Source organism: Leuciscus leuciscus, assembly GCF_965113295.1.
Source record: "Leuciscus leuciscus genome assembly, chromosome: 9".
NCBI classification, from domain to species: domain Eukaryota; kingdom Metazoa; phylum Chordata; class Actinopteri; order Cypriniformes; family Leuciscidae; genus Leuciscus; species Leuciscus leuciscus.
In genome coordinates, this window is record NC_138733.1 from 23,078,646 (window position 1) to 23,106,429 (window position 27,784).

Genomic DNA, 27,784 nt, shown 5'->3' on the forward strand with positions numbered 1-27,784 from the left:
CTGTAAAATTGTAGCAGGGACCACAACAATCCGGTGTGTTCTGTGAATGTTCTTTGCACTGGAGCAAAATATAATGTGCAATTATTTAAATATTTTAAGCGAGCGGCGGTTTGATTGGCTGGTCTCATCTCTAGCTCAGGAACCAGCCAATGAGGAAGTTGGCTTGTTTGTGTGAAGCAAGCGGTGCAAATATAAAATCGGGAGTAAGAGATGTTGGGAAATAAATGTATGTGTGAACATAACCCAAAGAGTGAAATTGGCATCATAAGGTTGTTTATACCTTTTCTACTCTGAAGAGAGCCGAAGCGAGGATTTGGTGAAGGAAATAGGTATGACTTATTATAAGGATGTTCTGTTGTAAGTTTACCCTCTAAGACTGTTGATGTAATATATAATCATTTTATATGCATTTCACACAGTTTATACAGTCATTGATAAAGAAGTAAATCGTTTATTTTTGTTTTAAAATTATTAGATATTAATTTTTTTTAAAATATGTTAGATTATTTTTGCACAATTCTTCAATATGACAGACTAGGACCGTTCTTCAATAACTGTATTTTATTATGCCATTGCACGTTTTTACGTTATAAACTATAACTAAACTGTGATGTGTTGTTTGAATAGTATATAATGCGGTTTATGAGTTTTATGAGCTTTTACATTTGCCGTCAGAATCCGTGTTTTGCAGTATCATATATGATGAATGGGAAACAGAACTGCTGGTACATCATATTTGAGTCAGCATATATATTACAATGTCCACATTTTTACATCGAGCATTTATTTTAGCCTAGAACAGAACAATAGTGAGTGAAGCGATAACCAGGAAGTGCATTCATCGCGACTGTTATTCAGTGCAGAGTGTGTATCCACTGAACAGCTGAGCTCTGTATGCATGAGGAAGGAGGGGAGAGGGGTGCACACACACACAGGCGGAGGCTCTGATGATGATGATGCCTGTCCAGTTTAGACCAGTTTTAGGGCTGCTCGTTTTCCGCAGGATGCTTAACGTAAACACATAAGGCATCGCGCGTAAATTAGGAAAGAGAATTCAACCAGAAAATTAATGATGATTGAAATAGTTTAATGAGGCGTTTTTGAGCATATAAAACAACGTGTAAGAGGTCTGTTTGCATTCCATATTCTACAACGTTTGTGCAAAGCAAACAGAGTCGAATCGTGTATTTGTATGACGAAATGTCACTTCGCCTGTGGATAAATAGATTTTGTACAAAGATATCCGTTGCACAAAGCGAACGACTCGCGCCGCACTGGTTCGAACCGGCTGGATCTTGGTCTCACGTGGAGCTGTTCTCTGAATCTGTTTATCTCGTAGCCAATGAGGGGAGAAGAGAATGTTCGAACAGCCAATCGGAGGCTAGCAGGGAGGGACTAGAGGAGGGAACTGGGTTTCGATCAACAACATTCTCTTTTGGAACTCAGCTGTTTTTTGTTTATGAGCTGTTGTGTAGCTAAGCGAGACAAAGGAACTGAATCTAAATGATGTTCGACAGGAGTTGCGGTTAAAACAATGTTTCAGCAAAGAACATGAACTAAATGCTGGGAAAACAATGTAATCGTTGGGAGATAAAAAAAAATTAAATAAAAAATGTCAAATTTATCATTATACATGTATTAAACATGTAAATGTTATTGTAATTTATTGGTATTATTTAGTATTATTTAAATAACTGACATCCAACTCTATGGCCACTTTCACAGGATTGCCCAAAGTTTAGGGGGATTTCCTCAGTATTACCAGCACAGACTGTATCATCTCCTTCAGTCATGGCTCCCTCACTGGCCACAGCCTTCTCCAGGCGCTGGTGGATGGCGATTACTGCGGTAATCGAAAACCTGTTGTTCTCTGCTGTCCTGCTCGGATGGGGCTCACTGCTCATTATGTTGAAATCAGAGGGCTTTTACTCCTACCTCTGCAGTGAACCAGGTAAGAAGGGGACAAATGAGTGCACTCAGTGTTACAGAAACCCATAAAGACATTAAATGCACTATCCACAATAGATGCCAGATCGAATGCTGCAAATAATTACGTGAACATCAAAGAAAAGTCTAATATATATACAAAGCATATTAATTTGCTTTAATAGCTTTGTTTTCACTCTTTCCCCACCCATATTTTAACAGTAAATGTTTGGCAGATTGACTCAAACCATCTTGGAATGCCGTTACCTCAAGCAAAACCTGTATTATTTCGCAACAGAGGCTGCAGCATTATGAAAAACAAAAATATCTGTTGTCTGGCGCCCATCGCAGGGCTTATGGAGGAATCCAAACCAGAATATCAATCGATCACTGAGAGTCTGTGCACCTTATTTGGAAGCCCTCTTGCTTTGTGCTGCCATTAGGAATTACAAACAGCATCTACAAGCTTGTTTGGCGTCAGAATTTTGGCAATGTGTGTCTATAGTAAATTTGAGCTCCTTCACAGAGTTGATTTCAGGGTAAACAGACCAGAGGACATCAATCTGCTTAGCTTAGATAACACAGTATAGATACTTCCATGTGCAGCTGTATCATCTTAAGGTATTAGTATGAAAGAAAATGTTTCATCAAACAATAAATATCAAGAAAACTTCAAAAGGACTGATATGCTAGACTAATTGTGGATTTTCTGAATAGCTAAAAGAGTGTAGACCACTTAACAAAGATGAAAGATATCAACCATTCCATGAACTGATATGTGGGTCAACTTATTATTACTTATATGTTGTGCTTTAAAAGCACAGCCTTTAAAAAAAATGTACACTGCAAAAAACAATTTTCTCAGTTAGTATTTTTGTCTTGTTTTCCAGTACAAATATCTAAACATTTAAATCAGGTTATATTTACATGAGAAGCAAAGGCACTTAAACATTAAGTCTAAATATTTGTATTAAAATTAATTGAGTTCATACTTAATACAGAATCTTAATTCAAAGTGAAAACAAGTATATTTTTCTTTCCCCATTGGCTTTTTTTTTGTTTTTTTTGTGAGCATCAAGTCACATTTCTCAGAAAACAAGGTCTACTATCATTTTACTTCTCAAATAAATGTATCTTGATTTAAGAATGTATAGATATTTGTACTGGAATACAAGACAAAATACTGAGTAATAAATTATTTTTGCTGTGTAATTAATCCAGATGAATATAGAATCTTAACTGGAATAGGCCTGTTCAGGTCTACTTACAACTCTTGGCAAAAATGTGTCTAGGTCATGATGTTCATCTGTGAAGAACAGCTTGTTCCTTCTGAGCTCCGAGATTAACTTTATTTATTAATACATCATGTACTGATCATAGACTGGTACTGATGCACATAAAATCATACTTATACATTAAGACTGCTAATGGAGTTCATGTCAATGTCATTGTCACAGGGCCAAATGGCTCAGACAAAATAAAATATATAAAAACATGGAAGCTATGTGTGCCTGTGAGCCATATTTCAAATAACCTTTGGGGTATACAGAACGAAAATATCCAACATATATACAGTATATGTGGGAGAAAAGTGTGCAGTGCCATGATAAATAAAGACTCAACAGTTCGATTTTTGTTGACCTCCTGTCTGTTCACATTGTGCACTGTCATGTGGCTTATGATAATTCAACATTATTGCTAATATTTTAAAAATATCTGCTTGCTGACACTAGTGTAAAGTTTCTTTTGGAGTGTAACGTCTTGTTCTTCAAAGACTTCTTTCTGTGCTGCTTTGATTGTGACTTTTTCAGTGAATGGGGTCAGGAGACTCAGCCATGCTGCTCTGAACTGGCCCTGATTTATGTTTCATTTTTCCACTATGACATCTGTCTCTTAAACGATTTAACACGCCTTCATGAAAACACATTTCCGAAGTCCTGAAGAAACAGCCGGACTACTTTGATATCTTATGACCCATTAGCACAATGGCAACAAGTAAACTTAACCGCCATGATCTTCTCGAGGGGACTTCTGTCATCCATTCTTCACTTATTAGGACCCAAGCCCTATGGGGCGAAGGGCCCTATTGTTTTCCTAAGGTAATTTTTTTTTTTTTTTCTGTGGCGTACTCTTTTATATGGTTGTATTTGAGGGGCTCTGTAGCTCTCAATGCTTTTCACCTACAGGATACTAAATTGCTAGCAGATTTTTTATATCTCAAATGGGTTGGCCTTGGCGAGGCAACAAATATATGGCACAAAAAGGGAAACAGGAAGTGTACTATAACTGCATACATTGACTGATTTTGATTAAACTTCAGCTGTGTGTTCATTGTAGGAAGCAGATCACATGGATGTGACTATTGTGAGTCAAAGTCTTTGCGCCACCAACAGGCAGCAGGAAGTGTTTACTTTCAAAATGCTTTGAAATCGCCCTCTTATTTTAACCCAATTTGCTTCAAACTTCAGCTTCAGTTGTCAGCCAGTAGACATGGACAAAGCCTTAGAAATGGGTGTTTAGGAGGGGCTCGATAGCGCAACCTTTTGACTAAAGTATGTGTGCGTGTGTGCGTGTGTGTGTGTGTGTGTGTGGGGGGGGTCGTTTTACCTACAGTCACCAAACTCGCTACATATATTGTTCTCATCGTACAGGACAACTTTCTAATTTACAGTCATAAGCTCCGACCAACAGGAAGTCAGCTATATTTTTTTGAATGTGGATTTTTTTAATCAAGCTCTGAATTTTTAACTACTGGTCCAAAAGGCTTCATACGATTCATAACTTTCTCAACATGACGGATGGCAATATATTGAAGATGCTAAATTGCCAACGGGTATTGGATATCTTGAACGGTGTTGCCATGGCGAGGGATTAAAGTTATGACAAAAAGGGAAACTGGAAGAGTCTTATATCTTCTAAATAATAAATTATGCACCATTTGTCTCTATATAAAGTAATACAAATAAAAGTTTTTTTTATATTATTAAAAATATGCAAATTTCGTGCTATCTGGTTGAAATAAATAAATAAAATTAAATGTAATACATAGCATAACCACTAGCATTGGCCTAAAAATAACATGGTTAAGAAAAGCCTTGTTGTTGAGAACAGTGTTTTTAGACATATGACTTGGTTTTATTAGGTATTGCATTTGGATATATATATTAGACATTATCAAAATATACTTTCTGGCACAGTTAAGATTTTATTTTATTTTTTATTTTTTTTGTTTAAAATGTTGTTAAATCTTCTCGCTCAACTAACTAACAGTCTCCAACTGATTGTATTTGTGTGTGTGTCTGTGTGAGTCTTATTTTATACTCTTGATGGTTTGGAGTTTAACCCTTTCTTTGCTATGTGGTTATGCCTGCATTACAGTATGTGAAATCTTTTAAGACTTAGGATCTGTTTCTATCAGTTTTAATGACAAAATAAATCCATAGAGCCATAGTTTAATTGTAGTGCACTGACAACATAGTTTTATATAATTATTTTAATAATAATGTTAATACAAATATTTAAAAAACTTGAGATAAATACTTATTAACTTATAATATTTGAGCTGCAAATGATAACTTCACACTCATTTGTAAATGACCTATGACATCATATGACCGCAAATTCATCTACATTTGAAAAATCTCATGGATGTGGATGTTGTGGTTTGTGGTCATAGCATCAACTAGCTGTATTAAATGTGGCATATTAAAACGACTTTGACATAGTTCTTTTACATTTACCCGTTTTAAATGTATATTGCCCGCCGTGCACAGTTGCCCTAAAGCCTTTGTGGCGGTGGCGCCGGGTCTTGGGCCCCATTATGACTTCTTGCAGCTTTATTCTTGTGTTTAAGAATTTGTGGTGAAGTTCCAAACACAGTAGTGGCCTTGTACAACACTTATTTTGAAACTTTTTGAGACTTTTATTGAAAGAATAGTGGGAAAGGGCAAACACATCAATGCACATTGCAATCCTGGACATTCACACTTCCCTTGTCTTTTTCATTTCTGCTGTTGTCAGCATCTAGTTCAGACATTCTAGACACCAGGCCTCACATGTTTGATGACACAAGGAAGTAAATGTGGCTCAAGTGTTTGCTCAATGTAAATATGAGATTATCTTGCCATTTCCTCACGTTTCCCTTGGACTCAGCTGTCTATTTCACATTATCAGCTGGTTGGTTCTCTTTAATCAGCAGGCATGAGGAAAGACTGACCAGGAAAATGCTTGTCTGGCTAAATGCTTTGGCCCGGCACTTCTGACTGAGTCTGTGTTCGTGACGTTTTTGTGCGTCAGACTCATGTTGAATTCTCATTCCGTTCTGCTCTCACTTCTCCATATCAAAGCAAATGGAAAATCAGGCCTGGATGTCTCTGTTTTTTGCTGTCGCTGATTAGATCTAGTGGAACAATGGGTTCAGAAACGTCTGAAATAGAGCTACTCGTTCATCTGAAGAGACCTAAAATGTGAATCCAACAAAACCTGTCAACATCTGCAAGTCATATTTCAACCCAAATGCATAAGAAAATGGAGCCTGTTTTTAGGGTCATAACATTTTCTTTTTTATGTTTTAATTGATATTTTATTGAAGTATACACCACCATTCATAAGTTCATAAGTCTTTAAGATTGTTTTATGTTTGGGAAACAAGTCGGTTGCATTTATTTGATCAGAAATCATTCTAATATGCTGTTTTGCTGCTCAAGTAATATTATTTTTAATTAATTATTAAAGGAATAATAAAATAAATAATAATAATTATATATAATTATTTGATAATTTAATAATTTTGAAAACAAAAAAGTTGTAATGCTTAATGTTTTTGTGGAAACCGTGATTATTTTTTTGAGGATAAAAACAAAAAGCAGCATTTATTTGAAATAGAAATCATTTGATAATATCATTATAACTGTTTTACTGTCACTTTTGATCAATATAATGTGTCCTTGTTAAATAAAATACATTTTTAAAGAAAAAATATTACTGACCCCAATTTTGAACGGCAATTTAATATAATAAAAATAAAATGTTATTTATGCTTTATTTAGTGATTCAATAATGTAACCATGCAAAACAAATCTTAATGGTCTTAAAACAATCTTCATTTTAGTTATGTATCTTTTTTTTTAAATATGTATTTCAAATTTTAATTTTGGGGTGAAATATTTGACTTAAATTGTGTACTGAACAGAAAACTACCTTTTCTATTTCATGTAAAATAATCAAATATACACTTCTTTTTGAGTCTGTCTGTAACTGCTATCAGGAGCAGCTATTGAAACGGGTGTATTGACTCAAGGCAGCTCCTCCTTTACTCAACAAAATATCTCAAGCTTAGCTTAGTTAGCAGATATATGTCCTCTAATAATCAATCAGTAACTTCTAACCCTTTTCTTTTCATCATCAATCATATCTGCTTTACAAACACAGGTCCTTTGTTTGTTTACTGATCACATTCGAACAAAAATCCCTCACATAAAGACTGTCTCTTGCCCACCATATTACATTCATAACAGTTTCTCCATATGCTGCAAACAGCCCCATCCTCCATCAGAACAAGTTATTCCAGACCATTTTCAAGGCTTGTGATAATTAAAAAAAACGCTGGATAAACAACTTTTATTTAGTCTTGAAGAACCAAGTAAGAGACTTGTTGCCCAGACAAAGCATGATTATCCATAGTCAAAACAACAGGGGAGTACTGGGTGAAAGAACAGGATTAAAAATGTTAGTCAGACTGCTCATGCTTTGGCGGTTGTTGGAAGGTGTTGAGGCTGTGGGTTCACATAAACTCCCGTGCTATTTCTGCTATAGTTGTTTACTGTGTATAGCTGCCTGTTTATTTGACCCTTTGCCCAGCATCCTGCCTGCTTTAGGAGGGGGACATGATGGTGGCCACGATATCTCTCAACGACATTTCCTGTTTTACTTCCCAGAGTGCCATAACTGTTTTCCTAGAAGTCAGAGTCCCAATTAGTCCTTAGAGTTTTACATGTGAGCGTGTGACTGCTGACTACCCTGCTAAAAAAAAACAGCTTGACTTTCCACGCTGGTCCACACTGGTTAGTGCTGGTTTGGTGATTAGATTGCTCAATTTGTGTTCACTCTGTCTTACGCTTTCCAATCCTCCAGGTAACAGCACGGGGCAGAATATATCTGAGAATGAAAATGGTACAACAATAAGCCCAAGAAATGAGGAGGAGGAAAATCTTAATATGAATGGCTGGCCCATCTGTAAAGAGCAAGATGAGATGCTGAACCTGGCCTTCACCATCGGCTCCTTCCTCCTCAGCGCCATCACACTGCCCCTCGGCATCATCATGGACAAATACGGCCCACGCAAATTAAGGCTGCTCGGCAGGTATAGGAGGAAAACTGGTTTCTGAATACATAACATAAAAATGTACTCTATTTATACGGTAAAAATATTATTAATATTATATTATACTATTATTATTAACATTATACATTTGTGTAAAATATTGTTCAATTATTACATATGATATTGTTTTATTTTGATATTCATTTGGATTTTGAAGAGTGCTGTCAAATCGATTAATCGCGATTAATGGCATCTAACATAAAGGTTTATATATAAATACACACACATACATATATATTATATGTTTACAAACCGATTAGTCGCAATTCATCGATGTGAAAGCACTAATTTTGAACAAATATTTTATTACATATATATAATTTTTTTTTATTATTATATTTTATTATTTTATAAAGTTTCCATGGCTCCCAGTTTGAAAACCTCTCTGCTAAAATATACTGTTTGCATTGTATGTGGGATACATGATATGTCAAAAGAATAACATGAAACGATCTCTTCCCAGCGCATCGTTTGCCCTCTCCTGCATCCTAATTGCATATGGAGCCAGTGACCCTAGAAGTATGTTTGCAAATCCAGATGAGACCACCATTTCTGTTAATACCCACCTATCCCTGCTCTCTTTGACATCCTTGTATTTTTCTTTAACAGATCTCTCTCTCCTAATCTTCTTTGCCCTTGCACTGAATGGGTTTGGAGGCATGTGCATGACCTTCACCTCACTCACAGTAAGTGCTCATGTCGTACTAGTGGGTCTCCATGGGTGTCCTTTCCGGTCTTTTGTGCAAAGACCATGGCACAATCTCACATGCTGGCCACATGCCACTAAAACTCAATGTAGCTGAATAATGCAGGTGTTTTCTGTTCGCAAAAATTGCTGCATCATCATTTATTCATCCTCAAAGAGAATTGTTTTAGCTGGATTTCCAGCAGAATCATAGAAATTGACATATACTGACATAGGATGTGAATTGAATTTATTTCAACAACAACAAAAAAAGACAAAATAGCTCATCCATATCTTTATATGGCAGAAACAGTAAAAGGAGAGTAAGAATAGTAAGAATAGTGAGTAGTATACTAGTGTGTTATTCCAATTTTAACCAGCGTCTTGTTTCATTTCTGAATGAATCAGTGGACTAAATGATTTAATGACTCACTCTTAGCATACTAGCAGCATGCTATTCTTACTATTTCTGCATATGTTGGAGAAATAGTAAGAGTAGCATGGTACTATGCAATTTCAAATTCAGCTAGTAACTTTCTGAATGAATCCGTGTTTTGAAAGAATCAGTTGATTTAATGATGTAAAGATAAATATAAAGATGGTCACTTTTTGTCACCATTTACTGGTGTAACAATGTAACTCACAGAAACAGTGTCTGAATAATGTCCACCGCTAATACAGAGAAGACAGTCTGTCTGGAACGTGCAAACAGAGACAAGTTGCTGCCTATAGTCTCTTATGCTGTTCTAGTAAGTTTGTTGCCAGCTGCCTATGTAGGCAAAAGACATCAAAACAGCTCAGAGCTATTGTGTCTTTCCACACACTATTACAGTTTCAGCGATAAAGACAACAAAACATCTAGCTTTGTTTAGTGTGAGATCTGCAGTTCATTGGGTTCATATTTAGAAACCTCACCAATAAGGAGAGCAGACTGTGTTGAAGCCAACAGGAAGTTGCGCTCATTGCCTGCTGACGGGTGGTTGTCTCTTGTTTCTGCATGCTGAGTTCATAGAAAACTTTGAGTTCATAGCTGATGGTACAGCTGTTCCTGCAACCAGTTCATTTGCTTGTGTTGTTGATTTTCTATCTTGTGCTACCATACAAGCCTCAGCCTGTCTGGGCAACCCTCCGACTGTGACATACACACAGAGAAAAACACACACAGAAAGAGTGAGTGAACTGTGTAGCGGAACAGTACAGACTGTTATCTCAGCTGTTGTGTTCTTAGAACCTTTTCCCAGCTGTTCCGTATAACTATGTGTTTTACCCTGCTGGTTGTTGTGTCGGGAGGCTGAACCTGAGGTTCACAGTGCAGTTCATACGGTCTGACATCTGTTGTTTGGGTGCATCTCTCAATAGCTTCATTACTGTTGCTGTTATTAGACTTATTAAAGGTGCCATATGTAATATTGACAGTTTCAATGGCTGCAATACGCTGTGTTTTCTGCCAACTGGCAACCCGGGGTGTTGAAATACTGGATAAATTGGATAAATTGGCAGTGAGCGCGATCACACGGACCAACACAAAAAACAGACATTTCGACACTGAACACACGTTTCAAAGTAAAATAACGGGCTGTAACCTTGTTTTTCAGAGAAACAAGTATTTGAACTTAGCATGTCACTATCGTATTTACTTTGAATTTGGCATTTGAACAAATCTTTCAGCACATAACCCGTCTTGCACCATTTTTGCTACAGACACAAATTAAACTGTGCAGCTTTTTGAGTTGATGTGTGTTGCTATTTTTCTTAGCATTTTTTCCTAACAATGCCCTGCAACCAACCAGAACACCCCAAGAACTACGTAGCAATCTACCAGCAACCACCAGGCAACCACACATCATTACCCTAACAACCCCCTAGTAACCACTCAAAACACCCTAGCAACCACATAGTATTGCCCTAGCAACCATCTAGCAATGGCCTAACAATCACTTAGCAATTCCCTAGCAATCACCTAGAAAACTCTGGCAACCACTTAGGAAGGTCCTAAAGGCCCCGATATACTCACAGCATAGTTCTTTTTTGTTCTTCAGTTTGGGGTAAAACGAAGTTCGAAGTAAGTAAGTAACGATACACTGTTATCGAACATCTGACGCCGCCTACTTCGGTTAGATGAATATGTAAATATGTGCTGCGCGCTATCCTCTTAATAACAAAATAAACACACAACAAAATTGAGAAAACAGCAAGTATTTTTAATAAAGCATAAGAAAAGCATCTGATCATAGCAATGTGGATATGTTTGCACGAGCTCTGCAATTCAGCACTCTTGTAAAGTCACATCACGTCACGTTTGTATATATATATACACAGCACTTTATACAATAGATTGCTTAAAATCAAATAGCTTTACAGTATTAAACATGAAAAATAGTATCAGTGTCTCATTTCATCAGAAGTACAACTTCATTTTCTACTATAAAGCATTTCCTCCAGTGTGTTCAAGTTTTCACTCGCTGGTCACGTCTAATCTCAACTGACTCGCGAGGAGAAATGAAAAAAAAAAATTTTTCGGCAGAGCCTCAGCGCACACCTACCTATTACTTAATCGCCACGGACCAATGGGAGTACAAAGGTGTTGACCAGCCGAAGCAAACTTTTCCAGACAGTTCGCTTTGACAAGCTGTTTCGAACTCTAAAAAACTTTGTTTTGGCCTGATTTTGTTCTAAATGTAGTCATATCAGTTCGTTTTACGATTTTGCTTGAAGTATATCGTGGCCTTAACAACCACCTCAAACACCTTAGCAACCACATCATTACTCTGGCAACCGCCTAGAACACCCTAGCAACTATATAGTAATGCCCTGGCAACCACCTAGCAACACTCTAGCAGTTACTTAGCAAAACCCTACCAATCACCCAGACAAACCTGCCAACCACTTAACAATACTCCCAAAACATCCTAGCAACCACATACATTTCCCTGACAACCATGCCCTAGCATTGTAGTGAGTTTTGCACAGGTAAGCGCAGCCCACATTTATTTGAGCAAATGTAAAAATGTAGTCTAGAAACTTTTCTGAAAATTGTATTCTATGAATAACCAAGTCTCACATTCTGAAGACGAACCCTAAGAGGTTAGGTGAAGCTGGCAATCAACCCTTCTTTCTCTTTCTTTTTCACGCTTTTCTGTCTCTCTGTCTGTCACTCTGTGTCTGCGCACTCAGCAGTTTATAGTGCAGCTGCGGTAAGAGTGCCTGAGAGCTCGTGTTTCCTCCCAGCACACCTCTGATGTTTTCCCAGTACACTGACTCAGCTCTCTGTGTCTAACGGCTGGACTGTCCCCTCCCAGCCACCTGATTCACTGTCTGACCTCAATCCTTCATCTGCCCATTTCTGCAGCTCTTATCTCTCCCGTTTTAGCTCTCTGTCTGTCTGTCTGTCTGTCTGTTTCTATCTGTCATCCCACTGGCTGTGTAGCAAGCAACCATCTTTTTAAGTCTTTTGCAACATAACCTCACTGGAGTTAGAATAATAAATACATAAATAAAACTTAAAATAAATAGTGCGAAATAGCGATAAACTATTGCATGCACGATGCACACAAGAAAATGTTCTCGTACGCAAGGGAATTTTTTTGCATGCTCGTGCGTTACAATTTCCAGTTTATGCACCACTATTTTCCTTTGTGCGTCACTGCCATTCTCCGCCACCTGTACGGTTGCGTTAAATCAGACAAAGTGGTTTAGTAAAGGGTGTTTTGATCTTTACATTTTTTTTTTTTTTACCAATATATATATATATATATATATATATTTTTTTTAAATAAAGTTTTATATAGGACAAAGAGCAAATATATCTTTATTAATTCATGTGCATCTTGTTTACTTTATAGTAAAATGGCAGGGATGCACAAAGGAAATAGGTTATAGTAGTAGGGTATACATTAACCGGAAATTGTCACTGTGACAATGAACACGCAAATAAATTCCTGTGCACACGCGAAAGTTTAACGTGCGCACGTGAAAGCCAGTAAATATATATGTTTTTGTAAAGGTCCCTTTAGGGGCTCCGTAAAATAGCAACCTCTTAACCATAAAATTTCATTGGGGATATACTGTTCCTCTTTATTCTAGCTCTGTCTCTCACTCTCTGATGCACTAATGCTGTTTTTTTCTTCTTCATTTGTGCCTTCAATCCATTTATAACCCACTTCTTTAGGATGCTGAGTCATGTGTGGAAGCAAATAGAAAAAATGGCTTATAATGGGGGAATAGGAGCATTTAGGCTCCAGAAAACAGATTAAAAACACTCAGTAAGTGGGCATGCCAATTGATATTTTGCTGTGTTGGTCCAATGGACACCTCAAAATGAGGTGTGAAAGTTTTTATTATATGATTTGTCATCTAAATATGTCCCAGCTCTCTCAGCACTGGGTTGCGTCAGGAAGGGCATCCGGTGTAAAACCTGTGCCAAACATTTGCACATTGTGTGTGCGAATAATTTCGATGAAGCAGACCCTGCAATTGAACGGGACTAACGCTTGGAAAATTATGAAAAATGAGTCATATAAATGCACCACGGCCACACGGTCAGTTAAATGTGGAACAAATAATGATCAAGAGTTAAATATAATAGGCAATATGATAGGCAGACTATATATGACCCTCTGGAAGCCACATTTGGACAGGATCTGGCCAGCCTTTGCTAGCTTTCACCAACTCACCTTCACAAGTTTTTCTTTCACTTCTCTGTTCTATATTAATTTTACCCTCACTCATTGTCGTTTTCTCGCAGTGTCAAGTATGATTTATCCACTTAAGGCCCCTCCCCCCAACCCATTTACGCTATGACTCACCATCCTTCCTCTCAGAGAGAGCTGGAAAAAGGATTTGACAGATTTCTGTGGTCATATGTTGCACAAATGGGGATGGGAAAGCCAAATTCATAATGACGATCGGTGTGAGTTCTCATGAAACATTAATTGATTTGTTTTTCTATAACACACCCACACATTCATCTATTTTGACAGGTGCTTTTGGGAGAGTGGGACACATTTACTCAACTCAAGCACTTCAAAATGTCCTTTTTATTTCAGCAAATCAATCTAGTACCACACTCACTGACTTTGGTGCACATCGATCCCAAATTCAAATCAGCTTCTGGGAAGCTCAAGGCTAAAAATAGCACTCAGAAATATACACTGCTATTCAAAGGAATTATTGGTATGAGTTTTTTGTGTTTTTGTAAGTCTCTTATTCTTACCAAGGCTGCTTTTATTTGATCAAAAGATTTTGTGAAATATTACTTTTATTATTATAAAAATATTGTTATTTTGAAATAATAACTTTTTTTACTATTTTCTATTTCAGTATACTTTAAAATGTAATTTATTTCTGATGACAAAGCTGAATTTTCAGCATCATTACTTCAGTCTTCAGTGTCACATGATCCTTCAGAAATCATCTTAATATGCTGATTTGATGCTCAAGAAACATTTCTTATTATTATCAGTTGAAAAAAGTTATGCTGCTTAATATTTTTGTGGAAAGTTCATTCTTTGATGAATAGAAAGACCAGTATTGATTTGAAATTTAAAGGATAATTCCGGTATTTAGCACTTTGAGTTTCTTTTCTGGTTTGTTTTGGATGAACTAGAGCGGTGGACACAGAAATTTTGACTATGGGTCCTGTCTCGACTTTTTGACTCCTTTAGAATCGCCTTTGACCGCTTCAGAGTGGCGGACTACGGGCATGCACGAACATGTCCTTATAACAACCCTTAACGTTGTCAAAACTGTGCAACTCACCGAGTGGTTAGTGGTGTTCGTTGATGATTAAAAACAAATATATCGGCGCAATGTATGATTTAAATCCGTGTTATTTGCTATAGTGGAACTATTTTTTCAGATACCTCACAACCGCGTATAAACTTCCGCTCGATATTTGAGTCTGAAGCGCAGTAATATCAACGAGCAATGAGTCCTCCAACAGAAATCAATGGGCTTTTACAAAATGCCAAATAAAACACGACAGAAACTGTATTTCGCTACGCCACTTGTTTTGGAACATCAACGAACACCACTAACCACTCGGTGAGTTGCACAGTTTTGAAAATGAACGTTAAGGGTTGTTTTAAGGACATGTTCGTGCATGCCCATAGACAGCCACTCTGAAGCGGTCAAAGGCGATTCTAAACGAGGCAAAAAGTCGAGACAGAACCCATCGTCAAAATTTCTGTGTCCACCACTCTAGTTCATCCAAAACAAACCAGAAGAGAGACTCAAAGTGCTAAATACCGGAATTGTCCTTTAAAAGAAATTAAACATTAAACGTCTTTCAAATCACTTTTGATTAATGCGTCCTTGCCGTATAAAAGTACTGATTTCTGACTGACCTTAAACTTTTTAACAGTAATGTATCTTATGTACTTGCCTCACAAGTGCCATCAGATTATTATCAGATGTAATTTTTCATATTTTTTCTAAATAATGTTATTTCAGATAACCACCATTGTAAATCTTTTGGTTGTTTTACACTACAGTGTTTTCTCAGTTCCAGTGGCCATGACTTTGGGACTGTTTGGTCTCAGTGGATTCCTTTGGTCTTATTGACTCATATTTAAACCAGACAGTACCACTTTACTTGTAGACTATCAGTGTTTGTCAAACGTTTTGTTTTACTCCCTACCCAATTACATTGCAGCATAAGCTAGACAGAGCGACACTCGCATTATAATACAAGATGATTTTGATAAAAGGGACTTTGTTTGCAGTATCTCTTTGTATTTGACATCACATGACCAGCCGTGGCTAGTGACCATTTGAGAAAGCAGAAGAACAGTGTTACTGAAACAGTCTCTTGGTACTTCACATGTAACTCAACTCCATGGAAAGGCCGTTCCACAGTCCATTAGCCAAAGCTGTTCTTACAGTCTCTCCAAACACAGGCAAAATGTCGTCTATAGGGCGCTGGGTGTGTGAGAGAGTTATTGTAAGTATCATCTGGGATGTTTTGGCTCTGGGATGACCTTTACTCTAATTAGAGGCGGTGAGTGACGTCTATGATGGGTTCCAAGGGAGAGCTTTCCTTCATTCTTGTCTTCAACAAGCTTTTGGACTGGGAAGTGGAAGATGTCCAGAGAGTTCTTGGAAAATCTGTGTTGTTGTTTGAACTGCGAGTTGTGGAGGAAATGTGATATAAGACACTGTCAGCTGTCGACGGGTGTGAAATAGATGTTGTTGTTTTTTATCCAGAGAAATGGAAAATACCTTGAAATTAGAAAATAAGAAACATGTACCAGAACATTTTGATACCCTGCAACTGCAACTGCAAAAAAAAAAAATGGTGTGACATACAATACTCCATTTATAACTATTTTAAACAGCATTTTGCAAAAATTATTTTACATTTACATTACATCCATGTTGACCATAGTGAGAGATTACATGGAAAATTTGTAATTTTAAAAATGTAACAAAACAAAAGGATTAAAAATAAAATAATAATTATATATATTATATATATAAATTATATTGTTTTTTAATTTTGTAATTTTTATTCATTCATTTTATTTGTCTTTTTTTTTGTCTGTGAAACTCATTATGCGTGTAAGCACACTTACAATAAACCTCATTCTGTTTCTGATTCTAAATAAAATAAAATAAATGAAATGAATAATAATTAATAAATAAACAATACAAATATTCAACAGTACATAAATTATCCTAAAAATATTCTCTTAGAGAATATTACCCTGTTGTAAATGACTACACTCTTGCTCTCTCTGCCTTTTTTCCTTCTCAGATTGTCTGTGGTTCTCAATCTTAGGCGTTTCAGGCTCTCTTCCTTCCGCTGTGTTTTCTCTGTCGTCTGACAGTTGTTTACCCTGACAGTGCAGTTTAGAACAGCCAGTGCTGTACTCCTTGACCCAGCTCAAAAGCAACAGCATTATGCAAGCTTCTCCAGTGTCCCTCACACTTTCTCTCGCTGCTAAAAATATTCACGGCATGCAGTTGCCTTTTCAAAGATGTCCCCCCACCTACATGTTGCTCCCACTGGAGAATATCAATAATGTTTACTTTCATAGCCTCTGCTATATATGACGTTTTGCCATTTAAAACAGATCCTGTTACAAGATATCTGTTTTTGTTTTGCTTATGGCTCAAACATTATCTCCACAAAGTGAAAGCAAATATATTTGCTTTTCATACCAGTATTGCCTCTAAAAAGTACTTTTTTATTTAGATTTTTCCCTTGTTTGACTCTTCTGTAGCTTCCCAACATGTTTGGTGATCTCCGCTCCACTTTCATCGCATTCATGATTGGCTCATACGCTTCATCCGCCGTCACCTTCCCAGGAATAAAGGTAAATCCGAGTGCTCAGTTTGGACTTATTTAATAAGCTGAGCTTAAAGCAGTGTTAATGATGATGATTGTTGCTCTCTATCAGGTGATCTATGACTTCGGCGCTGCCTTCATCACCATCCTTCTGGTGTGGGCTGGCTGTGCCGGCCTCGTCTTCATCAACTGCTTCTTCAACTGGCCGCTCGAGCCCTTCCCAGGACCCGAGGACATGGATTACAGGTATGGAGTCCAGTGTGTCTGTACAGTACCGTTGAAAAGTTTGCGGTCAGTATGATTTTTTAAAAGGAATTCGTTTTGAAATATTTATATCTCAAATGAATTATGTTCTTTTGAACTTTCTATTCATTAAAGAATCCTGCTAAAAATGTATCTCTGTTTTTACAAAAATATTAAGCAGAACAACTTTGATCACATTCAACCTTGATAATAATAAGAAATGTTTCTTGAGCATATTACAATGATTTCTGAAGGATCATGTGACACTGAAGACGGGAGGAATGATGCTGAAAATTCAGCTTTGACATCATACGAATAAATAACACATATTATATTCAATTCTATTAATTGATGTAATATAATATACAAAATTATATTAAAATAGAAAATCTTACAGACCCCAAAGCATGATTTTGTTTTCTGTATCCATTTATTGAAGGTTCTGATGGAATAATTCACTTATTGTCTGTCTCACGCTCCACCTTGTCAGTGTGAAGATCAAGTTCAGCTGGCTGGGCTTTGACCACAAGATCACAGGGAAACAGTTCTACAGGCAGGTGACCACCGTTGGTCGGAGACTGAGCGTGGGCAACTCCATGAAGAACAATCCAAAACAGATGGCCACCCAAGAAGGCAATAAACTCTGCCTGTCCACCCTCGATCTGGAGGTCCAGTGCAAGTCTGAGGAGGAATGTGAGTATCGTCCTTTTTGACATGTTTTCGTCTGAAAAATGTAAAACCACACCAAATATCTGCGATTTTTCTTTTTTTCTTTTATTTATTTATTTTATTGAAAACATATAAAACAAAGAAAAACGATGTCATAAAATAAGTACCGATAAGAAGCATTGAAAATTCACTGTTGCGCCATTGTACTCCTTTGTTAGGTAAGATGTTCTTAAATTAATCAAATGTATGTTGTTTTACTGCTTTAATAATTTAAAGGGGTCATGAACTGCATTTTTGTATTATTTTATAATGTTTCCTGAGGTGCACTTATGTTAGTATGTGGCGAAATTGCGACTGATTTACCAAAGAATCCACAGTGAAATGTACCGAACAAACAAAAAATGATCTACTGAGACATTCACATAGTTGAAAATAAATAACCACTTTCCTAGCATTAGGATAATTTGGAAGGTAATGATATTTTTAGTCCGGTCATCCTGTATCTCTCTTCTCTCCTGGTCATCTCACTAACACGCCAGTGGGCGGGGCCAAAGATGCGATGATGTAGAAGTAGGCGTTGGAGGCGGTATTTCGTCGCACTATTACATCTTAATGTGACAACTCAAAATGAGTCGTTTTCTGAGCTTGGTTTCAATAAAAGCTGTTTTTGGATTGAAATTAAAGGATGTTTTTATTATACAATGACCTCTTACATGTCAAAAGATCAAGGACATTTTGATTTCTCAATTCATGACCCCTTTAATGCATTTAAAAAAAAAAAAGTCAATTTTTTAAAAATACATTTTCATTAGTGGTCTCAGATATTTGTACTCCACTGTATGTGTCGTTCAGGTTCCATTTTAATGAGCCGGTGACGTGAGTGCCAAATAATTGAAAGTTATGCAGGTTAATTATGAAGGCAGAATAGTGTTTATTGGATTACCAAAACACATTTATTTCCACTGTTTTATTGTGTTGAACAAAGTCCGTGTTCATCAAATTCAAGTGACTTATGCAATCGTGCAATCATGCATATTTCAGAAAGAATTGGACAGAACACAGAGTGCCTTGGTTCCCGCCGGTGTGCAGAGTCTTCCCCCTCACTGCGCACTCCTTGGCATCCAGACATGCAGGGAATATGCGAGCAGACAGGGGGCGATGTTAATGAACGCTTCTCAGTAAATCCTTTTTATTGTGCATGGGGATTTCCTTCATTAGCCCTATGCCTGGTTTCTGACATCTGGAGGTTGCCGAACCACTCGATGCTCAGGGTCACACGCTGTGTTTGCACTTTGCTTCTACTAACCCAAATCTGTGCCATGCAATTATTCCTAATTCACCTCAAACTTGTCAGAATAATGCAAAAGGGCCCTTGCTCCCCCTTTTAGGGTTCTGCAACTCTCGACGGGGTTCCCGGTTGGGCTCTTTTGTAGTAAACGGAGCGTGCAATCGATTCAGACTGCGTTCCTGGAGGACCCATGGCATGGAGCTAAAATTGGCAGGGGTTGACAAGGTGGCAAGGGAGAGGGCAGATAGCACCGAAGGGCTGCTTTAGAGACGCAGCAGGAGAGGTTTGAGAGAGAGACTGATGCTGATCCCTTCTAACTGTCATCCATAGAGCGCTAATGCCTTCATCACCCTGTGTTTCCATTACTGCAGTCAATTACTGTCAGACTCACTGCTGGCGGCTTGAAAGTGTGTGAGTGTTTGTGTACTTAGAGGAATAACGAGGTAGCTTGTTTGTGTGTGTGTGTGTGTGTGTGTGTGTGTGTGTGTGTGTGTGTTCCGGAGCATATTAGGAGAGTTGAGATCAGATTCCCAATGCACCAGGTAACAGCACCATAAAGGTCTCTCCATTGCTAGTCGGTGAACAGCAGCATGCATTTCTTGCGCTAGAATTAGTGGATCATTAACAAACCCAGACCCTCCGGCCTCTGTGTTACTGTGCTAGACACTGAAGTGTTGCCTGGCTATCCGAGCACCTGTAGAGTTATTTTCCATGAGAACAGGATCTGACCGTTTTTTAAAGGCATTAGAGCATCCTGCTTAAATTGTGGTGACTTCTGGGCCTTTTACACAACACCGTTTTCGACTAAAAATGGAAAACTTTGAATGAATTTTGGTTCATTAACACAAAAGCGTTTTGGGGGCCTGAAAACGCAAACTTTTGAAAACGGGTTTCAAAGTGCAAGTTTTTGAAAACTATACTGTTATCGTTTCTGTGTAAACGACATTAACGCGCCACCTACTGGCCTGGCATGCATAATACAGTGTTTTGAGTCGTTTTGACGGATCCATGTAGCCTGGTTAAAACCAGACCCTTCTCAGTTGAAACTGGAGAGAGAATTAAAATTCGCCGGAAGTAGTCTGGGTTTTCCCAGGCTAGGATCCATGTGAACTGGGATAATTTTGACAGTTGTCGTCTGTATGCGAAAAACGCAAAGGAAAAACTTCTGTTTTTAGTACATTGTTTAAACGCACCCTAAGAATCCAATTAAGTTAGCTGTTTTGATATTAATACTTTTAATAATAAAAATTATTTCTTGTTGATAATAGTTTTATTAAATGTGTTTTTCAGCCCAGTCCTTCATGCGGAGCATCTTCAGCCCCATATTCATGCTCAGCCTCATCACAATGTGTGTGACTCAGCTCCGACTCATCTTCTACATGGGGGCCATGAACAATATTATGGAGTCCCTTGCTGATGGAGACCTGAACAAAGGTATGTTTGTCAAATATTCACAACATGCTGCCAAAACAAGTTGTATGATGCTTCAGGCTAAAACCGTTTCTGTTGATCCAACGCTAAACGTCACCTAAGGAACAGAACGCAACAGTCAGTTTCATTTTCTCCAAAGAGAAAAAGATTTTTATGATAACATAGAAGTCACTGCAGCCAAAGTGCTCAACTCAGATATATATTAATATATAAATTATAAATATGTATCATTATTATATTATCGAAATATTTGTGCAGTAAATTTAAAATAAATGTTTTTACTAATCATTTTTATATATTAATTATATAATATTAAAATAAAAGAAATAATTTAAATTTAATTTAAATAAATGTATGCATATCTACTTGCTACTTGCATATTCTGATTTTTTTAAATATCAGAATATATATATACACACACACACAATTTACAATACTTACAATTATTGGCTGTTAGTGACCAGATTGACCAGATTTTTCATATACTCATATATCTTTTGCTTCAAATCAAGTCTTGTAGTTGTATGGTTTGGTTCATTGCTTAGAGCTTTTTAATTAAGATTTAATTGAAATGCGTATGCAGAAAATGAATGGGAAAAACATTTCTGTATTATCAAGGCTGCTGAAAAAGCACTGTTGTGCTCTATTCCTCTCACAGCTTCCTTCCTAAATGTTTTCTGATGTCACTCAGTGATTGGCTGCCTAACAACTCTTAATCATGCGTTTAATATGTACTCGGATGGCCACAGCAGGTTCACGTTGCTAATTCCTTGCTGTCTGTCTCTTGTCCTCTGTTTGCACTCTCTTCGTGCTGCTTGGTGTGTTTTTTCAGTGGAAAGGATGGAAATGGGTAAGACTGCAGGCAAAATGAGATGCATTCTCGATTCACCCCTCTCACCCCCACCCCCCACCATGTTCCTCCCTCCTTCCTCCTCCACCTCCTTTTCCACCTTCATTTGACATTGATTCATGTTGTCATGTAAAAGCATGAACCCAGCCCTTGGTGGTTAGAGATTGATGTGATGCATCAAAGTCATTGCACAGTATAATTTGCATCCAATCATTCATCTGTCCACCTAAACTTCACAGGAACAAGTCATGGGTCATTCTATGAAATGGGTGTCCTTTCCAATTGTATAAGCTATACATTTTTAAGTGTTAATAAATTGCATTGTTCCATCTAAAGCTAATATATATTGTCAGTCTATCTGATATTAGGTATTGATTGATGATTTTTTATTATTTTTTTAATCACAAAAAAAAAAAAATCTAAAATGGTGGAGACATGCCAAACAAGGCATCCTCATGACAAAAGACAAAATGAAGTTACTTGATTTTGCAGATACACTACCGTTCAAAAACTCAATGCTCACCAAAACTGCATTTATTTGAGCAAAAAACTGTTTTTACAGTAATATTGTGGAATATTACAATTTTAATTTAAACTGTTGTATATTATACATATACATGTGTCCTTGCTGAATAAAAAATGCTTTACTTTTGAATGGTAGTGTATGTATATGTATGTCATCAGCTTCATTGTTAAAGCTATTTTCACATATATTCTGTTTGGCAGAATGACCCTTAAAACAATGTTAAAACTCAACTTTCTTTCTCTCTCAGTGAGCACATACACATCTATCTTCGGGGTGCTACAGTTGCTGTGTCTCCTGACGGCCCCTGTGATCGGTTACATCATGGATTGGAAACTCAAAGAATGTGAGGATGAAAATGAGAAACAAGTCACAAAGTGAGTGCAACGATGCGCGTCCAGCTGCCTAATGCATCATTTTGACACGTACCGCCAGCCAATTCAACCTGTAATTATTATTTGATTGCAAGCTTAATGTTGCATTGCATCTGCGTAATTCACTCTTGGCTTTTCCTTCAGGGATCCTACTCAGCCAAAGAAACGTGACAGACAGATCCAGAAGATCAGCAACGCCACCCGTGCGTTCGTCTTCACTAATTTGCTGCTGGTCGGCTTTGGGATGACCTGCCTGGTGCCCAATCTTCATCTACAGGTGACTGAGAGCAAAACATCAGTCTCGCTGCCTGCAGAACAATATTGTACCCAATGGGAGAGGAAGTGGTGCAGAGCGCCTCACATGTTACTGCAGCGGATGCATTGGGATGTAGTAGCACAACAGCACACCCCAGTGGCACCACTCTAAGCTGGCTAGTCAATATTTATGCATTAGACAAAGTAAAAAAAAAAAAAGTAGGGCTATTTTTGCCTTGAGGGAGCAATGAGTAACTCTGGATTCTTGTTCCCCTCCTAGATTTTGTCCTTTGTGTTGCACACCATCGTGAGAGGCTTTATCCACTCTGCCGTTGGTGGCTTGTATGCTGCTGTGTGAGTATGGTTTTGTGTTTTGGGTCTTTATTGGTGTTGCTTTTAATCATGATTAAATAACAATGGTTTTCTTTATGGGTGCAGGTATCCGTCCTCTCAGTTCGGCAGTCTGACAGGAATGCAGTCTCTCATTAGCGCACTTTTTGCATTGCTGCAACAGCCTCTCTTCATGGCTATGATGGGCCCACTGGATGGAGATCCACTTTGGGTGAGCAAGCAGTTACTAATTTATTCACCTTCATGTTGTTTCAAACCCGTATGACTTGCTTTTCTGAGTAATAATTTTATGAAATTTGATAGGCAAAAAAGGTTTTGCCTATCGTCAGCAGTGTAGCTATGTGCCAGGTCTGCACAACAAAACCTGTTTTATCTCTCTTCTCCACGCACAAACCACATTTTAGGTTGTTATTCAACAAAATTCCTTCAAATAGAATTTTTGCTTGCTCAAATTCAAGCTTTTGTCTGTCTGTGTAGGTAAACGTGGGTTTACTGGTCCTGACCATGCTGGGATTCTGCCTGCCCAGTTATCTTCTGTGCTACGGCAGGCAGCTGCGCAGAGAGAAGCAGGAGCGCGAGGAAGACCCCAAGATCTATGTCCAGATCAACAACAGCACCAACCCCGAGGCCTTTGTCTAACTGCAAACACACACGGATGACAGCAGTCGAAGAGCAGGAGGCAGGACGGTGGGGAGGGGGAAGAGAACTGCAGGTCACAAAAAGAGTGATAAACACCTCCCTGATCCCTCCTTCTGTCTGACACACATACTCACATATTCTCAACAGGCACACAAACACAAAATACAGCCAAAGCAACCGAGAGTCTCACAACGTGCCACACAAACACACGTTTACACGCAATGGACACTGTGAAAGGCAGGTGTAGAAACAAATGATGCCCTTGTCCTTAAAACTGACAAGGACATCAAGTATTTATGTACTGCCTGACAAGAAAGATGAGAATGACCCTCTTTTCTTGCAATTTTAGCTTGATTCTTGAATTTCACACCATGATGATACAAAAGACAAAGCAAATTCAGTGAAATTCTCTCAGGTTTGAGGAAGCCTTCCTGAACAGAGTATTACACACATCACTAGTATTCAGCTTCATGGCCAAGCTTGTTTCAGACACTTTCTGCATTGTTACCTCACTCATTTAGTTTCTCTCAGCTCATAAAGCTGCTGAAATGCGAGACAAGAACCCTCCATTGCGGTTTGAATATGAAAAACTGACAAACTACCTTAAAGCAGAACGATTCTGCTTGTTATCTGTCCCATATGGGTCTTCATTGGAAGTGGACAGATTTTAGACTTTAATCTCATATATGAAAGCATGCTTTGGAAAGCATGAGCATGAAACTGCAGCTCTTTCTGAACTGGGCTGATTTTAAAGGACACCTGAGGCTAATGTAAACTAAACACGATTTTAGTATGACAGCTGTGCTATTATTTGCTTTGGGCTGCAGATCCAGTACATCTATGGGTGACATGATGCATACTGTACATATCAGTCCATTCAGAAGGTTGCAGAAGCCATGTGGATCTAAAAGGTTTCTGTTAAAGTGGTATTAGCCTGACATTTCGATCAAGAGCGACTGATCTTCACCAGCAATACTATTCCACACTGATCGTACCGTACCCTATACCACTTACCAATGCAGTACTACTGGTTAAGCTTTACTTGTTAGCACAAAATGTTTTCTTTTCCTTGTATTGACTCGATTATTCAGGGTGTTTCACTTTTAGAGTAATAATTCATATCAGATGTCTTCACCTGCAAGCTTTGCTCTGTCACGTATGTGCGTTTAGGGGTACAAAAAAATTAGACACAGTGTAATCTCGGTTGAGAGATTATCGGCCATTATCGGATATATCTTGCACTACAGGGTTCATAATTACAGAGGTGCTTACGTTAGCCATTACAGAGTATATGCTTTCTGTCCTCAAAGTACACAAAGACCATGTTAGCCATACAAGATACAAGATTTTTTGTGTATTTTCTCAAGATTTCTGGTCTGGTTACCATTTAACTATACGGTGCTTACTAAAATAGAAAAAGCAAGAAGGTTTCTGTGTTGGTGAAGATGACTGATACAGAAACCAAATACACACCTTGTAGTGATGAGAACTTGAATATAAATCATAGCGATTAAAAAAAGGGAGATTTTTGAGACATGCTTGATGACAATCGCTTTGGAAGATCCATATTCTTGTAGCTTGTAATGGGTTGCAGGTCAGTATTACGAATTACAAAACGTGGTAAATACATCAAATTAAGCAAAACCGGGTCTTTTAGCCTATGATAAGTCCTGTGACAGATGGATTTGGCTCAAATGTGCTCAGAAAACTGTGGAAATTTATGTCAAAAAGCATTTAATCATGAATTCCAGTGTTGATGTAGATACTGTGTTTTGTGCAGATCACTGAACATTTCTCATCAAAAGATTGATTTGATTTGTTACGGTTTGGGTTAAGTCACAACCTCACTCACTTTAACAGTATTTTCTCTGTGAAACTACCTATAAAGAAAAAAAGATTTGTCTCTCCATGATTGAGAGACAAACACAATCATTTGTACAAGATCCTGGATGAGTAAATAGGACTTGTCTTCTCAACAGTGGCAATAAATGTGACCTTGTTTTATGACCCCTTTGAAGAGGAACAGGTCAGATCCATCCAGCAACATCCTTTTATTGTCTGTCACACTTGTTGTGAATATTTCATCAGACGTGAATCTGTGATGGACTGCATTTGCTGGCTTGAACATGCCTGGATATTACAAGTGAATTCCAATTTAATGCAGTACTGTACTAAGCGTAATGAATGTGAGAGTGAAACATTTGCTCTCAGAACGAAAGTAGCACTTTTTTCACTGCCATACCTTAAATTTTCATTCTTTTCTCAGTAGTCACAATCACTTCTTTTTTTTTTTATGTTGGTTTATTATACCCAATTGTACGTGTATGAGCGTGTTAAATACCCATACACAGAGATGTTAGAGGGAAGAAAAGTGGGAAATATCTGCTTTAACACCAATGTTTTCTCTCTGTACTGTATAGTATTTTTTGTGTCATTTGTTGATTATTTTGTTGATTTATATACTTTTTAGGTTGTGTTTTTAGTTATGTGTATGTGTACATATTGTATCTTTTTTTCTTTTTTTTGTGGGCGGTTTACTGTACTATGCTTTTGGGTTACATCATTCTATTACTATATAGCACCTTTTTTAATAAATGTCCCGACAAATATCAGATATGTGAAAAGTAAATAAAACATTAATTTGTATATGAAATATTTGTTTGTGCATTTTTTGGTTATGTTAGTAAACGTACAGTAGATGGCAGTGTGGCGTCAGTCAAGAGTTTGCTCAACCTTTTGGAGAACTGTTATCTCCCCCCCCCCCCCCCCCCCCCCCCCAAAAAAGCTTGTCTTTTAATATGTTTTTGTTGTAATTTAAATAAGTATTTCTATAAAACAATATACTAGACTTCAGAAATATGCTCTGATCAGAAAATTAACAGGATGGGATGCCTAACAGGATGGAATATAACAGAATACAACTTGTTTGGTGGTTTATATATATATATATATATATATATATATATATATATATATACATACACACACATATATATATATATATATATATATATATATACACACATACATATATATATATATATATATATATATATATATATATATATATATATATAGTAAAGATTTATATTGTTAGAAAAGATTTATATTTTGAATAAATGCTGTTCTTTTTTTATTTTATTCATCTATGAATCCTGAAAAAGTATCACAGGTTCCATATACAGGTTCCATATACTGTGTATATATATATATATGATATATACATTAAGCAGCACAACTGTTTCCAACATTGATATAAGCTGAGTATCAAATCAGCATATTAGAAGAATGATTACTGAAGGATCACGTGACACTGAAGACAGGAGTAATGATGCTGAAAATTCAGCTTTGCATCACAGGAATAAATTATATTTTAAAGTATATTCACATTGAAAAGCATTATTTTTATTATTTTAATATTTCACAATCTAAGTATTTTTTCTGTATTTTTTTACCAAATAAATGCAGGCTTGGTGATTATAAGAGACTTCTTTCATAAACTTAATAAATTACGAGTTTAATACTTTATCAAATGTTTTAAGACCAGAATATTGAAGAGGAGAACAACATTTTCATGATAAATATTATTGTGCTGTAGGCTGTAGCACAAGTGCAGAACATACATTAACGTGGAATGGAGAAAGACTAGTTAGCTATTAATCGCCAGGCTGACTGGAAAGTCAGGTGTGAGACAGGATAGGCTTAGATTTAAATACAAAAACAACTTCACACCCAAATCCCTTCTGTTGAGGTCTCATCCTAAATTTAAAACCAGCGGAACAAGAACATCTACCTGACATCCATGTGGACACGCAGTCACAGTTTCTGTGTGTGTGGTGTTTGTGTGAGTTAAATATCAGGGCAGGGTGTGTCGCAAGCGT

General features: G+C 37.3%; 1 protein-coding gene and 1 long non-coding RNA gene across 2 annotated transcripts; one reads left to right on the top strand and one right to left on the bottom strand.

Annotated features, from left to right (window-relative positions):
- Positions 1-172: 172 nt before the first annotated feature.
- On the top strand, positions 173-26,556 carry slc43a2a (solute carrier family 43 member 2a). The gene is made up of 14 exons (XM_082180524.1): positions 173-329; positions 1,726-1,951; positions 8,059-8,287; positions 8,772-8,827; positions 8,918-8,994; positions 17,216-17,308; positions 17,393-17,526; positions 18,014-18,216; positions 20,771-20,914; positions 22,535-22,661; positions 22,803-22,935; positions 23,194-23,267; positions 23,352-23,475; positions 23,742-26,556. The coding sequence occupies exons 2-14, from the start codon at positions 1,792-1,794 to the stop codon at positions 23,901-23,903; spliced, it is 1,716 nt and encodes a 571-aa protein (XP_082036650.1). The 5' UTR covers positions 173-329; positions 1,726-1,791; the 3' UTR covers positions 23,904-26,556.
- LOC309506678 lies at positions 9,259-17,209 on the bottom strand. The gene is made up of 2 exons (XR_014208887.1): positions 11,782-17,209; positions 9,259-11,740 (listed from the first exon to the last, which is right to left on the bottom strand). It is a non-coding gene; the product is annotated as an uncharacterized lncRNA (long non-coding RNA).
- Positions 26,557-27,784: the final 1,228 nt, after the last annotated feature.